Here is an 18,089-nt window from a genome sequence, read left to right on the forward strand (position 1 = left end):
CAAACAAAATTTAGAAAAATTGTAAAAATACAAAGTTTTACAATAGCTGGTCAATATTTACCTTCAGTAGACACAGTTGTAAATATAACGAGTAGACATCTTGAAAAGTATACTCTGTTTATTGTAAGAATAAACATGATGCAAGCAAACACACACACGGTGATTGGTCAGTGTAAACTGGTGGGAGACCCTATTTACTTATTAGATATCTTATTACTAAGTTATGTTAAACGAAACTTTAAGATATTCTAAAGTATTAACAGCCATCAGCGTTTTTCGTAATCACGCTTTAGCTATGTAATTTTTATTTCAAAAATCTTCTACAGTCTCTGTACTGTTGTACTCTGATTGTCATGCTGTTAATACACAGTATGTAAATGGCTGAGGCTGCTCCCTGCTCTGTGGTGAAATGTGTGAAACATGGTTAAAAAGTACTCTGAAATAGGTTGTTGTTAATGTTTTTCACAAATTTACAGAAAAAAATAGCTTTGAAGTTTTCTGAGGGACTGCATTTGTTACGGTCAAGGTACAAATACACTCTGGTTGTGTAGCGGAATCAGTAGCGTAATAGACTGATAATCAGGTGCAGTTCATGGATCGCTTATTCAAGTCCCGCTATGGTCATCACCCCCCTCCCCCTTTCACTTTTGTTTATTTTTTATGAGTAATGCACATCATTTTGTTTCTAATTGTACATTGCACATGAAATTCATGTTTTCATTTCAAATATAAATACTTTTTTAGAAAAAAATGAAAAGCCAAATACTCTTTATTTTCACTACGTCCATTGTTTTATACCATAGACGTAGTCTCTCATGTACCAGAGTAATAAGTGTCATAGCAATGTTGGTTTCTTTAACAGGTTTCAAACAATGAACTCCTCACAGCATTTATAAATGCGTTAAATGGAAGAGATGGTGGAAGTAGCCATTTGGTCACAGTGCCTCCTGGCCCTCATTTGTCTGATGCTCTGCTTTCATCGCCAGTTATTCAGGTAATAATATTTCTTTGGCAGGCTAATCTTTTCATAAAAAGATAATTAAAGCAAATAGTACAATATGTAATTAAGTAGTTTTATTCCTGCCGGGCTTATGACACATTCACTGCTTGTCAGTGTGAATGGAATCTAATGATAATTGTGAAAGGGTATGCATTTTTCGTGAATTCTTGGTATGAAACTGTGACAGTGACTTTAGGGCACTGTGGGAGATGCTCTGAAATCTAACTAAACTACCACCACCACCCTGAAAAATAAATCAGATTTCATAAGTGTATTGCTATGCAAAGGTTTCTAATTGTGGAAAACATGCTGGGCTGCAAGCAATTCACATCGTAGTTAAAGACCAGAGAACCAGTAGTGTCATCCATTGGGAATTAAATTACTTCATTCCAATTTTTTACATCACACTTAGGCCTAATGATTGCATTGTTGTTATATTGGCTATTTATCTTCCTCTCTTACCAATTTCCATTCTGTTATACTTATTTGAGAGCTTAACAATGATAAGAAACAGGAAAGACTGCTACTCCCCATATAGAGGAGGCGTTAGCAGTAGACATTACATTTAAATTACATTTAAAAGTACACTAAGGTCACAAAAGTCACGAAATAGTGATATGCACATATACATATGGTGGTAGCATCATGTACGCAAGGTATAAAAGGGCAGTGCATTGGCGGAGCTATCGTTTGTACTCACGTTATTCATGTGATTGATGGCCTGATGGGAATCAACAGACTGTGAATGTGGAATGGTAGTTGGAGATAAATGCATGGGACATTCCCTGTTGGAAATTGTTAAGGAATTCAATATTTCGAGAACCAGTGTCAAATGTCAAGAGTGTATCAAAACTACCAAATTTCAGGCATTACCTCTCTCCTCGGACAACGCAGTGGCTGGCGGCATTCGCTTAACAATCGAGCACAGTGGCATTTGCATAGAGTTGTCAGTTCTAACAGACAAGCAACACTGTGTGAAATAACCACAGAGGTCAATGTGGGATGTACGACAAACATCCATTAGGACAGTGTGGCTAAATTTGTTGTTGATGGGCTATGGTAGCAGATGACCAATGCGAGTGCCTTTGCTAAAAGTGTAACATCACGTGCAGCGCCTCTCCTGGGCTCGTGACCTTATTGCTTGATCCTGGATAACTGAAAAACCATGGTCTGGTCAGATGAGGCTGTATTTCAGATAGTAAAGAGCTGATAGTAGGATTCAAGTATGGCAAAGACTCCACAATTTCAGTTAGTAAGAGCTGATAGTAGGGTTCAATTGTGGCACAGACCTCATAAAGCAATGTACCCAAGGTGTCAACAAGGCACTGTGCAAGCTGGTGGTGGCTCCTTAATGGTGTGGGCTGTGTTTACATGAAATGGACTGGGTCCTCTGGAAATGGTTATGTTCAGGCACTTATAGACCATTTGCAGCCATTCATGGATGATTCGAGTGAATGATTTGGCCACCCTGGTCGTCCGACGTGAATCCCATTGAACACTTATGGGATGTAATCAGGGAATCGGTTCGTGCACAAAATGTTGTTCTGGCAACATTTGTTCAATTATGCTTGGCTAAGGAGGCTGCATGGCTCAACATTTCTGCAGGGGACTTCCAATTTCTTGTTTTCTTTACCCATAAATCCATTTAGCAACTCCTTGCTCTTAGATTTGCTTGGATTGCTGTGTATTTCTAATATGTGCACACATTTTCCATTAGCTTAGTTTGCTGTATAAAGCTGTGAAATACAACAAAAAGTGTGAAACACTTTTTCACATTGAATAATAATCAAAACTTTAGTAGGTGTGTTGTGGTGCTTTTTCATTCATTTTCATTTATAGTGTGATGGTGTTAGTCTATCTTGATGACAAGAATACTTTGCTTTTATCTCTCAGAAGAAATTTTATCTGCGTTGGAAGACAATTGAAAATACAGCACGATATTGACTTACTTACTGTCTACATGTAAAGTTGTTGAAAATTTATGTGGAAACATATTCACAAAATGTTTGATCACCTCCATTGCCTCAGGAGAAGAATTTCCAGAAAAAGTATCCTTTCTCCTTTGCTTTTTTTAAGTCCACAGCAAAAATATGATTGTAATGTACTTTGCTGCAGTTATATAACCATTGAAAATTGTCGAATTTATGCTATAATTTTTTACTTCTTTTCTGCAGGGAGAGGATGGTATGGGAGGTGCTGGCCTTGGTGCTTCAGGATTTGAATTTGGTGTAGATCCAAATGAAGATCCGGAACTTGCTTTGGTAAGTGTTTTGTGAAGTGTGACAATCATTCATTCACCCATCCCCCTCTTCCACTCATCTGCCTACCCAGCCCCCCCACCCCCCTCCCTCTTATTCCTATTAACTTTGAAACGTCTAAAATGAAAATTTAAGACTTTCCACTCATGTTGTTGTACCCAATATTGCAAAAAGAAAAGGGAATAGAAACACATGATAGTGGTTTTAACACCAATAAGAAGACATTAAGAATAACCTTATTTTGGTAGAAGTTGGTTAGTCAGTGAACTGCCAGAACTGTGTTACAGTGTGTGTAATCTTTCTTGTAACAGCCATACAAACATCCTTTACCATACATTTTAAAATAATGCACATTTCATTCTCGTCCAGTTTTACTACATATTTAATTGTTAAGTTGTGTTTCTTTTTTTAAACTCAAGTCATGGGACTTCAATTACTGACATGTTACAGAACTCATTTGAGAGAGATGAAAGAGTGTGAGTTTATTTTATACAGTGACATATTTTCAATAAGTTAACATTTTATCATAATAGTCCCCAAACTGTGTTTTGCTCCCAGTTCCTCTGATTCATCGACAGAACACATGTTGAAACAAACAGTTTCTTCTATAAAAAAATACTTGTTATGAATGCTTTACAGGCCTTGCGTGTATCCATGGAAGAACAACGACAACGCCAAGAGGAAGAGGCTCGTCGAGCTCAAGCAGCTTCAGCGCCAGATGGTGCTCCACAGCCAGCAGATACAATTAAAGAAGGTGTGTGTAACTTCTCAGGCCTTAGTGAAAGTACTAAATTATGCTCAGTACTAAATTATGCTCTGTGCCACACAAAGGAAGCCAAAAGTTGAGAGGATGGGTCAGATATAAACAATAATAATAATAAAAATTTATATTCAAAACAAATCAAATTTACCATTTTATTGTACATAAAACTTAGTTACATAATCACCTGTCTCCCTGATATAAAGTGTGATCAAAAAGTAACGAAATATTGTTAATTTTGCAATCTTTATACATGTGATTTTCAATTTTTTCTTTTTTTGTACACACATTCCTGATGTATGTTGGCATGCTTCGTTCACACCTCAATGCTTGTTTGTTATTTTTTGGCACAAAACAAAACCATTATGTTGCCTCAGTCACTGTATTTGCTGGAGATGCACCCCCCGCCCCTCTCCGCCGCAACTTTTCTATTCCAAAGGCTGAAGAGAACCACAAAAGGACATCATTTTGCCACCATTGGTGAGATAAAAACAGAATTCTCAAGGAGCTGAACACCATAATGAAAAGTGAGTTCCAGAAGTACTTCCAAGATTGGAAAATGTGCTGGCAGAAGCGTTTTGTATCCTCAGATTACTTTGAAGGGGACAAAGTTGATGCTGTTGAATAAATAGTGTGTGTTTAAGAAAAACAAAAACACCCATTACTTCTTGATCACATTTTGTACACTTTTGTGATTGGCTATTTTCAGAAAAAGTATAAGGATATAATTGAAGGAAATTTTACATGAACTTTAACACCTCTGCGTTTGCTGTGGAGCAGTAGCCACCAAGAGCTTCCCTGAGTGACCCAAACTTGTGGAAGTCACACAGTGACGAGTCTATACATCTAGGCCATATATTAAAGGCCAATCCAGTGGATAGTGGACAGTGTTTGTTGGATTACTATTACAGTGTAAGGTCTGGCAATGTTATGTAGGAGCAACACTAATTCTGATCAGGGTGCTGCAACTTTCTGATCAGTAGACAGCTTGAAGTTGGCAGAGTAGTTTGAAGTAGTAGGCAGCATTAACACGTTATAGACTACTCTAGTGCACAGTGCTTGGTGATTAATGTGGGGATCACATTACTAAGTTTTCAAAGAATGAACAATCACATGCAGATTTGTAGGTGTCAAGGAGGCAAACATATGATTAACAGTAAACAGTTAGGGAACCTCAGGCATTGTGGTGATGCTTGAATGCGGCGTAGGTCATTCCCATTGCCAAAGTGAGGAAAGTAACAGATGGACAAAATTATTGGCCAATTTCAATAAAATTATATGTTGCATGATTCAAAGATGTGTTGCAAACTCAAATAACATGAGATTTCATGATAGACTGTAAGGTACAGATTGAGACATTGTGAAAAAATGCCATTATCTTCGTGTAATAATTTGCATAGGGCATGCATTGAAATGTTACTTCTAAAGCTCTTTTTGCGGCATATATATTTTCTGTTTGAGTAGGTTTCGCAGTTCTGTTGGTTCACATAGTACAGTTAATAGATTTAATAAAACCAACAATAGAAGTAATGTTTTAATCTCTGTCTTTTGGTGACTTGACAGAGGATTGCTAGCATATTTTGTATACTTCCATGCAGTATTGTCGTATGGCATAATCTTCTGAGGCAGTGCAGCTAAAGATAAAGTAAGTATTCTGCAGAAGTGTACAGTAAGAACATTGTGGACAAACTTCATGGGCTTTGGGAGTCTTAGGTTTACATGCCATTACAGTTAGGATGAACTGTGAAATTCACAACCACAATACCAGAACTAAAATGAATTTACATATAGAATATACACCCCAGTTAGGATTCAGAATAGTGTTCTATAGTTTGTTGCCCAGTGTAATACAGGCTGCTGGTAGCCATCAGGCAATATTTTGAAAATCTCTAGATTTTCAAAACACGTTATTAGTCACTCCTATAATTTGTTACAGTATTGGTGGTGATAGGGCTGTTTTTTCTGTGTATTGAAGACAGTTTTCATTATATTGTATTTAGTTTGTTCTGTAATCTTGATCACACAGTTTCTTTTCATAGTGACCAACTTGTTAATTGGCGTAAGGATCCAGGGGCTCTTAAAATCCTAACCAAATATGATATAGTGGGTGTAGACAATTTTTTACAAGTTTGTTACTAATTTGGACAGTCATTTCCTTACGTATTAAGACATTTACAAGTTGTCCATATCTTTAGCTTAAGAACTAGTTTGGACAAGAGTTGAATGCCTTGTGGCGTTATTTCCAATTTGCCTGCCTCCACTAAAGAACTGAAATTGAAAAGAGCAAAAGGTACTCATAAGATATAATTTATCATGAAATGACCTGCTCAGTTATTATAAAGACACATGTGGAGAGAAATTATTGCACACTGTGACACTGCATTGTGGTAATAATGATAGCATTGTTGAGTTAAAAATATACTAATTTTAAAAACAAAAATGCAAAAAAATACCTATAGGCCACTTGGTGTGGATCAGCTGAGTTTGAGCTGTCTCATAAAGTAGAGCTACGGTTCTTTCTGAAAGCTATAGGCAGTTCTTCCTCCTTTTCTTTTCTGAAACACTTACTTGCATACCGGAATGTGAAAATTAGCGTTGGAGTTTAAATGAATAAGCAACAATGACAAGTGCCCTGACATTATAAGCGTATATGTTCTTTAAAAATTTGGACAAATAGAAATGTGTACTATAAATAATTTAAAAATGGTTTTTGTTTATAACTAAATACATGAATGAAAATGTTGGTTAATTTTCAGAAATTATGAAGTCTTTCCAAAGAGAACTATTCTCATTGAGCATTGACCATGTTATCAGAGTTTAATGTGTAATGTTATTTGTGATAGAATGGTGAAAAATCCCACTTTTCGAATTGGCGTAAGCCCTAGGTGAATTTAATATGTGACTATGTGACAAGTTAAATTGCATTATCCAGCAACTTCTCCACAGTTTTACATGGAAATATTCATTGGCAGTCGTGGAGTAATGTTCCACACTGACACAGTTCGAAAGTAGTGTAAACGAGGGTTGCCAGTCCCACTTGGACCTGTAAGGCAGTAGCAATCTAGTAACTGTCAGAGACACTTCCAGATCTGACAACGAGATTAGAAAACAAATACCACAAACAGTCAGTACACCAACTCCACCTGGTTTCTAACAACTGCTTCCGATAATCTCCTCCAAAACAGAACAAAATAAAGTTCAAAGTCAAAAAGGATGAAATAAATACAAAAACACCACATTTAAAATTTTCACAGGGCCAAATGGAGTTTATTGCATTCAAATAAACCTTGTCAAATCTGCCTCATTCATTACATACCACCTCCAGTCAGCTAATGGCTCCACCCTCAGTGAGGGAGCTCTCTACTGAGTAGATGCATGCTCACTAAAGCCCAGATACAAGAATGCGTATGTGAACTCTTTTAGAGTTTTCTTGAAAAGAACTTGATTGATCACTGAGGAGCATTCACTCCTGACTTGTTACAGTCAGCACTCTTAAAACGTCACCTATCCCTCACAGCTCTCCTCTTTTCATGAGCTCTAAACTGCTCCATGAAATTCTTTTATTGCCCATGCTTTTCAGTCAGTTGACCTCGAGAGCAGACCGAACTCAAGAGCAGAATGCAGACATTCCTACTGGCCATTTTCTGCTCTCACGAACAACACCGCCCTGTACAGTTTCACTTCCTATCAGGATTTTAAGAAACATATTATCAAGAGATGCTGGAAAACACCAGCCTTCATGGGAGACTCACTAACCCTTAATCCCACATAGTGGACCCGACCTCAGCCCATTTAGAAGGATTGCAGAAAGACTGACCTATCATCTCTAGGCTGGATGAAGCCCCGTTCCTGCCATCTGTGGCTCTGGCATTCAGTCACCAAGAGGACAAGCCCACAGGTGCAGTCAGGAATGAAACATTACAATATGAGACATGAAATATTTATTTTTATTAAAATAAAATTTCACTGTCCACCATCCATGAGGAGCACATGTTGATCTCACCGCAGATTTCTAGACTGAGCCACACACAGTTGATTTCATCAAAGTGTAATGGCCTGTAGATTGCATTGACACAACGCCAAAACTAGTAGCGAAGTAAATAAAAAATCTTAAGTACAGCAGAAGGAATTTCGTTTTAATAAAGATTATACCAGCTGTGTCCCACCTTCATCCAGTTTAAATATGGATGTACGAATATGACATATTTATGTCTACTCGGTTGTAATTATGTTTGGATTTTAAACAATCTCAGAGTAAATTTAATCTGGAAATTTTTTTCTTTTTAGAACAAAGTGAAGAGGCACTCCTGGAAAGAGCATTGGCAATGTCTCTGGAGGGTGGTGCCGAAGAACAGAGCAGCCAGGCAGGAATCCCAGATTTCTCCAAAATGACAGAAGAGGAACAAATTGCTCTAGCAATGCAAATGTCCATGCAAGATGCTCAGCGTAAGTATCTCTCAATATTAGTGAAAAAATAACATTTACCTTAAGGGTAGTTAACCAAAACTACATACATCCTTTAAAAGCCAGCAGATGAAAATGTTCTTGATACTGCATCAAGGTGTTTGTTAATGTCTCCATTTACTACTTTTTTTTTTTTCTCTTCCTCCTCGTAGGGCTGCATTACATGATTACAAATTCTCTTCATTGATAACTTGCTGTATATCAGTGACCAGTTCCCTCCCCCACCCTTGTTCAACCTGAGCTAGCACTTGGTTTCTAATTATCTAGATATTGACGGCATATTTAGCTCTCATGTCCTTCTAGCAATGCCATATGCAGCACAACTTGAAAATACAGTGTAACCCACTTTTATGTTCCTGGAACATTACAAAAAGTGATGCCGGTAAGGTAACGGGTTTTCAAGTAGTGTCCACAAATGTAGTACAGTTAACTTTCATTAGCCAGACATTCTCTGGCTCTGAAGTAACAGAAGTTGGAATGATTTATGCTGCTGATACTCTGTCCTAACTCTGACAGCATAGTAATAATTATATTGTGTTGTGCATTGTTCGCAGTTATGTTATGGGATTGGACAAAACTTCAGTATTAGTCTGAACAATAAACAAGAGGCATAGGTAGTACTACTTCTTGTTAACATATAAATTAATTTTGAACTGTAATAGATGTGATGCCTTTAGGGAAAAACGTACGAAGTACAGGAAAGTTGTTGGCATATAATTTTGTAAAAAACTGCAAATAACTTTCATTTGCAAGAAGATATTGTCACGTGGTTTATGGCATACATTCATTTATTTATTACTCTTCGGAATATTTGGTAATTTCTTAAGTGTTTATTAGGGTGGAACCTAACAGCACAGCTACAATTTAACTGCACATCCCACTCTGTATAATATGCTACAAACATATATTTTATTATGCTGTTTCTGTACATACAGGTAAGGTCATGATGATACTTATGGAAAATAATTACCTCAGTGGGCCCACCATCTGATGTAATCAGACAGCATCATCCAGTGGAACAACTCTTATCCTCTATTTCACATATTAACTTTAGAAACTAATTTTCACCATAAGATGTAGCAAGTTTTATGTCCTGTATGCATTTAGAAGTTGTATACATACATGTAATGTGTCAAAGTCTTGTAATCATTTTTGGATTTATTCTACATTTTGAATGTAGGCATTGAAACTTTCAACTGTATTTACGAATAGAATATTAGGGAGGCAAAAAGTCAGCCATCATAAGAAACTGAAGGGAAAAAAATTCAATCATTAATGTGTTTATGAAATGTAAAACTTATGCACGACAAAGGTTTCCAATGAAAACTCAGTACAGTTAGTAAAATTGCTTATTGATGATCTACAAATCATGCACTTGCATTTTTCTGTAATTTGCTTTATTTTTAAAAGCCCCTGAAAAGTGTTTCACTGTATAGCAGCCAAAATCATTTGTAAAAGTCCTTGGTGTCCAGATGGGCAGCAAACTGAAAATCATAAATTAATCAAAAACTTTGTTCATCGGTTCGTCCTGCTTTGCTCTTTAGTGCTCTCTTTTTGTCTGGATCTTCAAACGGTAATTCCATGTACTTCCAGTTGGTGGTGCCCCACAGGTGGAGATACCAAAAATCCTGTTGTGGCATCATAATGTACTATGGAAAATCTTCATCAGTGATACCAGTTTTGATTGTCATGAATCATTATCAGGCACACTGCACACTGCTAGTTGCCGCAAGTGTAAACATGCTTTGTTGGTGCACCACATAGTTTAACAAATTTTTACTGTGTTAAGCTGACACTACAGTGTTCATCTTTGGCACATCACAGTAGAAGCCCATCAGTATTCAGCCAAGTGAAAAAAAAATCTGAGCTATTCACTTGTTTGTTTATGTGAATAGGCTTCCAGTTTTTTCCTTTGTGCTAGACTGTGTAGTCATAGGTCAGATTTTAACATTTGTGAGTGCTGTGAAAAGCTCATACTATATCGTCAGCTGTAAACATAATTTGTGCTTTTATGAACTTTTGGCCCCAGTATCTGCAGGGGCATGAATGAGAAACAGTGGTGGAGAAGGGAGTCATACAGGGTTATAGCCCATCCTCTGTTATTCAGTATGTGTGTTGAGCAAGCAGGGAGGAGGAATGAAGTAGGAATCAAAGTCCAGGGAGAAGAAATAAAAACTTTGAGGTTTGCCAATGACATTATAATTCTGTCAGAGAAGGCAAAGAACATGGAAGAGCAGTTAAATGGAAAGGACAATGTCTTGAAAGGGGGATATAAGATGAATATCAACATAAGCAAAATGAGGATAAGGTAGTCAAATTAAATCAGCAGGTGGAATTAGATTAGGAAATTAGACATTTAAACAAGTAAATGAGTTTTGCTGTTTGGGTAACAAAATAACTGATGATGGTTGAAGTAGAGGGAATATAAAATGTAGGCTGGCAGTGGTAAGAAAAACATTTCTGAAGAATTGAAATTTGTCAACACTTTGAGGACTGGCAGTTTAGACACACTCTTGGTCCTGTGGACCGTCCATTTTTAGCATTTTTTGAAATATAACTGGCATGTCTCTATTTTAAGATATCTTGAAACAGAAAACATATGAAAGAACACTATTTAAGGTTTATTTTAAACATTATTTTAATTGTATTGGTTGATGACAAAATTAATAACAACGAACATAAAATGTATGATCTCGGTTTCACAAAAAATGCATTTTTTGGTTTTGTGTAAATTCACAGGTAATTAGCTTCAGTGTGGAAGATTTTGAAGTATTCTGGCATGCAAAATGGTAAACTGCAGTCTGGACACCACCAGCTGGTTTCCTTCCTACCTGCTTTACCACTAGATTCTCTCTCTCTCTCTCTCTCTCTCTCTCTCTCGGAGCAAACTTCACACACTCTAATTGGATGCTCCTTCTTCTCAGTGGCTGGAATTTTTTCTGCAAAATGTTGTCCTAGAAGTCTGTTGCTGTGAGTTTCACTAGGAACATTGTCTAGTGCCAAATTTGTACTTTTGTGAATAAGTCCTTCACCAATTTGTCGTAGAAAAGAGGAAAAATGGCAGCTCTTTCTTTGAGCAGGAGTCCTGGTTTCCTGGCATAAGACAAATGCATTTGTTGTAGCCATTACAAGCATTTGGAAGAAAAATTTCTTCCACCACTTCATCTGTTTCCTCCTAAATGCATAGTAAGAAATCATTTGATCTCTCCTATTGACCCCCGTTTTGTAAATATTACAATCAAGAATGGCACCTGGTTTTGATACCTTCCTTTGTATGAACAGACATGCCAGAGCTGGTCATTTTTTGTCTTTCCACTTCAAGCAAGCAGACGATTCCTCCTCATTGACACAGGTTCATATCTTTTCAGTTTTTGGAAACGATTTCGTTTGGTAGTTCTTTCTGCTTAGTCATGCATGTACCTACTGCTTTCGTTTTATGTTGCCACAGAAAATCGAATACTGCTGGTGAACTATAAAATCTGTACATGTAAACAGTGTAGCCTTTTCCCAGGTAATCTGCTAGCAACCTCTCAAGTAATGGTGTTATGGAGTTGTCTTGTGTTCCTTTCCCAGCATATACCTCCATTCTGAGAACATAACCAGTTTTGGAATCGCACACGATAAACATCGATTCCATACTTGTCAGATCTGTTTTTTATGTAAACCTGAAATACCACTTTTCCACGTAAACCACACATGCCTTCATCAATAGTGAGGTTTTCTGATGGGTAAAGTGATTTTTGTGATTCTAATATGAAATGATCCAGGATTGGCCTGATTTTATGCATGGGGTTGTGCTGAGGTTGTCTTTTTGGAACTTAAGTTGCATTGTCATTCAAATGCAGATTTGATAATATTGCCTTGAATCTGTTTCTGGCCGTAACAGAACCAGGGAAAGAGGCTAAAATAAAATTGTTGGTAGACCAGTAACCTGTCACTTTTGGTTAATAAAATTGTTGGTAGACCAGTAACCTGTCAGTTTTGTTTTTTCACAAGACACGTGTATAAATATGCCAAAAAACAAATACATTTCAGCTTTACTCCAACCCATGAAATATAAAAATTGTGAGTCTTTACCCTGGAAAGCTGCTTTGAGTTTGTCATAAACAGACTTTGCGTATCTGTGTGTTTCAGATTTTGTGCGTTTCATTTTGGAATCGGGGAAAAAGATCGAAAACACATTGAGAGGAGTGGAATTCTCATGAACAGCTGCCATTATTCCACTTTTCTGTTCAAATTGTGGAACAGTAGGTTGATGGTCAGCAAATTTCCAGCCTATTTCCAGCCTAATCCGGCATCAGTGGGTTTGCCCGCAAAATTCATTGCCGCTGTATTGCAAAGGATGTACTTTATAGATAAACACTGGCTGCACAGGTGCAAGCTCATCAGATTCCTCTGCGAGATAGACAAGACGAGCAGAAATAAAATTTCTGCTAACTGAAGCAACTCAAATAATATAAGTCATAATAATAACACTGAAGAAAATTTGCACTAGACCGCTCCTTTACCGGTATCTGATTCCTTTTCATTCTCTCCACGTTCAGACATTTCCCACTCAGAATCAGAATCGTCCAATTATTCTTCTAAGGCCTCTAAAATTCTCACTCAGAAAACGTGACATATTTGAGAGAAAAATGAACAAGAAACGGAAAGCAGTAAAGAGAACATTTGAAACCCACGGCTACACCAATGCACAATGGTGCAGCGTGTCACGAAAGCTGCTATGCATGTTTTGCCATTTGTTTCGACATGGTTCTAAAACCAGAGCACACAGGGGACCAGCAGCAATGAACATATAGGCAGGTGTTATATGCAGCAGCACAACAATAGCCGGCCTGCTTCCAGACCCCCCCCCCCCCCCCCCCCCCCCCCCCCCCGACTTATACTCGGGTGCGGTTGTTTCGAAGCAGTTCTGTGGCCTGACCTATTCTGTGGCTTGGTCACCAGAGTGTTAACACTGAGTGTAGTGTTAGATGGGTAGATCATGTAACTAATGAGGAGGTACTGAATAAGTGGGGAGAATAGAAATTTGTGGCACAGCCTGACTAGAAGAAGGGATCGGTTGGTAGGACACATTCTGAGACATTAAGGGATTACCAGTTTAGTATTGGAGGGAAGCGTGGGAGGTAAAAATCATAGAGGGAGACCAAGAGATGAATACAGTAAGCAGATTCAGAAGGTTGTAAGTTGCAGTTGTTAATTGGAGATGAAGAGGCCTGCACAGGATAGAGAGTAGCTTGGAGGGCTGCATCAAACCAGTTTTTGGACCGAAGATGATGACAACGGTGTATTCAACATAAAAACTTTATTGTATAAGGAACAATCAGAAAGTGGTCATTCAAAGGCTGTACATCCAGAATTGGTTTGGCAAACAAGCAAATGTCCCACCAGTGCACAAGGTTGAAGTTAGTTGTTTGATAAAACACAGTGTCCTGCTCTGTGAAATAGTTCATAACTGCTTGCTGCACATCCTAGTCCAACAGGAATCATTGACACTCAAAGGTATTTTTTAAGTGACCAAAGTACAATAATTGCATGGGGAAAGATCAGGACTGTAGGGCAGGTGCCCGAGTGTGTATCACTTCAGTTGCCATAACTTCCATATTAAGATTGCATGATGTGCATTGTCATGAAGCAGTTTTTATGGACTTTTTGCCATAATTTGTATTCTCCATTCCTCAGTGGATGTCTGCCATTGTGTCTCCTTCAGCAGCCAAGAAAAGAATAACAGCATGTTTGCCCTGTTTTGACGCATTTGGTAATATCACCATAGTTCACATTTTTGCATTTACTGCACGCTTGTTGAAAAGACAAGAATACCACGCTAATCTGTTGCCTGTGTGTCAGTGCTTGTATACCTGCATCAGAGTCGCACTACGTTACATATACACTGCAGCAACACCCTCAAATGAAAACTTTTTGATCGCCTTTTTCTGCTGTAGGATCATGATTTGTTGGCACACCACAGTACATGTTCCCTTACTAGAGACAATTCTAGAAAGAGTGAATATCTAATATTGAACAAGCTATAATCCAAACATTCTGTGCAGGAAAGACAAGACAACATGACTAATGGATTGAATTCTATGCAGGATATTAAATATTCACTCATTAATCAAAATATAAAAATAACTACCTAATTTAAAAAAATGAAGAGTTCAAATTCTAAGTTTATTCATTTTAAGGATAAATAGATTAGCACTGATTAGCTATATGTGTACATGATTCTGAAATATCAGGGCTTCATTACCCTCTTTTTCATTTCTGATCCTCATTAATACATAATGTGTGTTCTAGATTTTTGTTTTTTAGAATAGTTCAGATATGGATCGTTGATAAGATACTCATAGGCCCCTAGATAACGAATCTAGTATTGCCAAATATAAAGCAGGTTAGCTTTCTAATGATAGGACAGTGTTTTAAAGTTATCATACTTACATGTCCTCTAAAAACTTGTGTTTTCTATTTTTTCACGACCATCCATAAAACCTCATAATTTATTAGTAGTTCATATGGCAAAATTCTTCCATTAGTTTTTTCCCAGACTCAGGTCTCAAAAGTGATATCATAACCAGTAGCAGCTCCTTAGAAAATAGAAGATTTTGGTCTGCAGGCATTTTTGCCCCCTCTAAGTAATGTCTAGAGAGGCAAAAATGGCCCCTGGTTAAAATCATCTGATGATTTTCGAAGAAGTTGAAACTTGTCACGATTTCAATGTTTGTTCCAAGACTGAAAAAATGTAATATGCCTATCTATGCAGTTGAAGTAAGTCACATTTGGCAAATATGAAAGTTTGCCTGGATTGGTGGTTGGGTGGGGGGTAGGGGGGTGTGGGTGAGAGTACATTTGTACTACTGAAAGGGGAGGTAGCTGTTAATTGTATCATTACAATGGCACAGTATTTTGTGGAATAGTTAGCATATCAATGTACATAATCTTGAATTCAAACATTGTGAATTATGTATACTTGAGAAATGACATTACCTTTTTTAGCTGAAGAAGTACCAATGAAAGAGGAAGGAAGCAGCTCTGTGAAAGAAGAGAAAACGGAAACTCCAATGGAAGTTGAGGGAGATGATGATTATTCTGAAGTGATGAATGATCCTGAATTTTTGCAGAGTGTTCTAGAAAATTTACCTGGAGTTGATCCACAAAGTGAGGCTATACGCAAAGCAGTTGGTAGTTTAAAAGACAAGAAAGAAAGTGACAAAAAAGATCGTAAGGATGATGATAAGGGGAAGAAATAAAGCAACAAAATACTGATCTGTAAGTTATAAATTCTGAGGTTTCCAAATTTGTCTATCAGTGTGTTCAGTTTCAATGATACTGAAGAATGGATGGTTATGAGGCCACCAGTGGACTGGAAAATTTTTAATACTAAGACAAAAAATTAATGCAGCATTAACACTGAATATACTTAACCCCAGCTGTTCATTGCAGTTGCTGGACAGCTTTCTTGTCCTAATTCAATACACAAAATTGGTGTAAATTTTAGTTTTTAAGCAATGTTAATAAGAAATTGCTATTCAACTGTCTGAAGGTGAAACAGATATATTTATGTTGCAATTAAAGATTTTGACCTTCATTGAATGAGTTCTTTTTTGTATGTGCCCCATCTTCCTTAATAAATGTAAAATTTTTAGTTTTATTTGCCTCACAGCATTTAATAGTGTTGTTGTGAAGAAAGGAGTATGATTTGTGTGAACTTCAATAAAGTAATAATTGTCTGATGTAATCTTCACATATATCTTCTTGTCTAGAATTTTTGTTTCTGTGTTTACTGTTTGCATTTATGATATTATTTTAAAACATATCAGTGTCAGTTCATTATGCTGAATAAATTTTTTGTTTTGCAAAAGTTTGGTTTGTGTGTACTTTATTATGCAGACTCACTTCGTTAGATTTAAAAGTTAACTGTATTACAGATCTAGACTGTATTGCTCCTACAAGGGGACCTTACAGACTGGCCCTGATCTGTTTTCTTATACTGATTTCAGTGCCTGGACATCACTTTCTAAAGCAATATGATGTGATCCTTAAAAAAAAAATCAAATTGCTGTAAGAAACTGATGTCAGGGCATTGAGCTTAAAAGCGCATAAATATGATGAAAATAAAATCGATGCAAGCCAGTTCATACTGCATCCAACATCTCGAACATTACAATAAATTGACGTCTAATATGCATCTTTAAACTTGCAGATCCGCACACAATGGATTTAACTTTGACTGTATTTGTATCTGAATTCTGTGATTTATCTCATTTGGTTCACATGGAAAACAACAAAGATTTGTGTATAGGTAACAATACTCATTTTTCATTCAGTTGTAACAATGCTAATATTTATGAGGAAGGATCCATGACAACAAAATTGTACACTAAATCAGCAGTTGCCACAAGCAACAGAAACACTGAAGATATAGTATTACAAATGAAAGTAATGAAAAGCAATGTGAAATGTGTTTTATTCATCTCATAAAGTGCAGTATTTCACAATTTGTTTATTTGACATTTTGTCACACTTACAATAATACTTCATGAAAAACTTACAATATTTACATCCACTATAACCATCATAAATTTTTATTCCATTTTAGTGATCCAGCTCAAAGTATCCCTTCGTCTTCCACAATCTAGAGTATAGACATATGTGAATCAGAACATGGCACTAACTTTAAATTTATTTCTTAACGAAGATACTTATCCAAGTTAATGTACTTCTGGAGCCATCAGACTTGTCTTCTGTGAATACAACTTCCCTCCAGGGGTTGTCATTGTATTGCTGATCTTACATGAAAAAAGCTTCGGAGAGAATCTAGAGGTGGATGCTGAAGTGACTTGCTAGTTTCATCAATGTACATGCCAAGGTGATAGGGGTGCAGTTCTATAAGTCACAGTCTGTGTTATCACAGGATGGCCACAGTCTCTAGTTTGTGCTTTTTACTCATCTTTACGACAGATCTACAGTCAAGTCGAGGAACATTTTTGTAGAATCAGGACATCATGCTCCTAACACCACAAATAAGGTTGGACTTGAAAAATCTCTTCTTGTTGCCAAAGGAAGTGCAAAGGACCTCTAATTCAGCCAGCCTGTCATTGTTGGTAGCAATGTGGGACAGAATCTGCACACTGTTGCTCAACGTTTGCTCAGATGTTTCTGAACATACACTAAATGGGTCTCCCAGGCCTTCACAATGTATGTGCATTGTCATCATCTTGTAATATAATTTTCCTAAGTGGTGCCTATATTTGCCCATTAATGGAGAGTTTCCTTTCAGCCCTTGTTTTGACCTAGTACAAAATGTCAATGTCAGTTTCAAGAAACACTTTGCATGGACAAATGGATAAAATTGGTGTAGGTATCTTGTGCATTCTTTAGACATGTTTCCATGATGCAGAGCACATATATCTGCTATTGACATGATAGTCAAGTGGACAGGTAATTTGCAGACCAGTCATTGCTGCTTAAGACGCAGTGTTTGTGGTAGGAATGAGTGCTTAGACCTTTTACTAACAAAGAAATAGAGGGGCTGGCCAGTACTTACCTCAGCTCAGTACAGCCGATAGTCACAAAACAGAACAGAAAATTTACATTCCTAGCTTTCGGA

The 18,089-nt window shown here is 37.1% G+C and overlaps 1 protein-coding gene across 1 annotated transcript in view; it reads left to right on the top strand.

The window, feature by feature from the left end:
• The window catches only part of LOC126281401 (26S proteasome non-ATPase regulatory subunit 4), an 87,588-nt gene extending 71,521 nt beyond the window's left edge, over nt 1-16,067 (top strand). The window contains exons 5-9 of the mRNA XM_049980334.1: nt 863-994; nt 3,175-3,261; nt 3,898-4,012; nt 8,306-8,464; nt 15,476-16,067. Of these exons, the coding sequence (XP_049836291.1) occupies nt 863-994; nt 3,175-3,261; nt 3,898-4,012; nt 8,306-8,464; nt 15,476-15,729 (747 nt within the window). The 3' untranslated portion in view covers nt 15,730-16,067. The remainder of the gene's footprint in view (nt 1-862; nt 995-3,174; nt 3,262-3,897; nt 4,013-8,305; nt 8,465-15,475) is intronic.
• Nucleotides 16,068-18,089: the final 2,022 nt, after the last annotated feature.

The sequence above is a fragment of the Schistocerca gregaria genome, chromosome 7 (assembly GCF_023897955.1).
Source record: "Schistocerca gregaria isolate iqSchGreg1 chromosome 7, iqSchGreg1.2, whole genome shotgun sequence".
NCBI classification, from domain to species: Eukaryota; Metazoa; Arthropoda; class Insecta; order Orthoptera; family Acrididae; genus Schistocerca; species Schistocerca gregaria.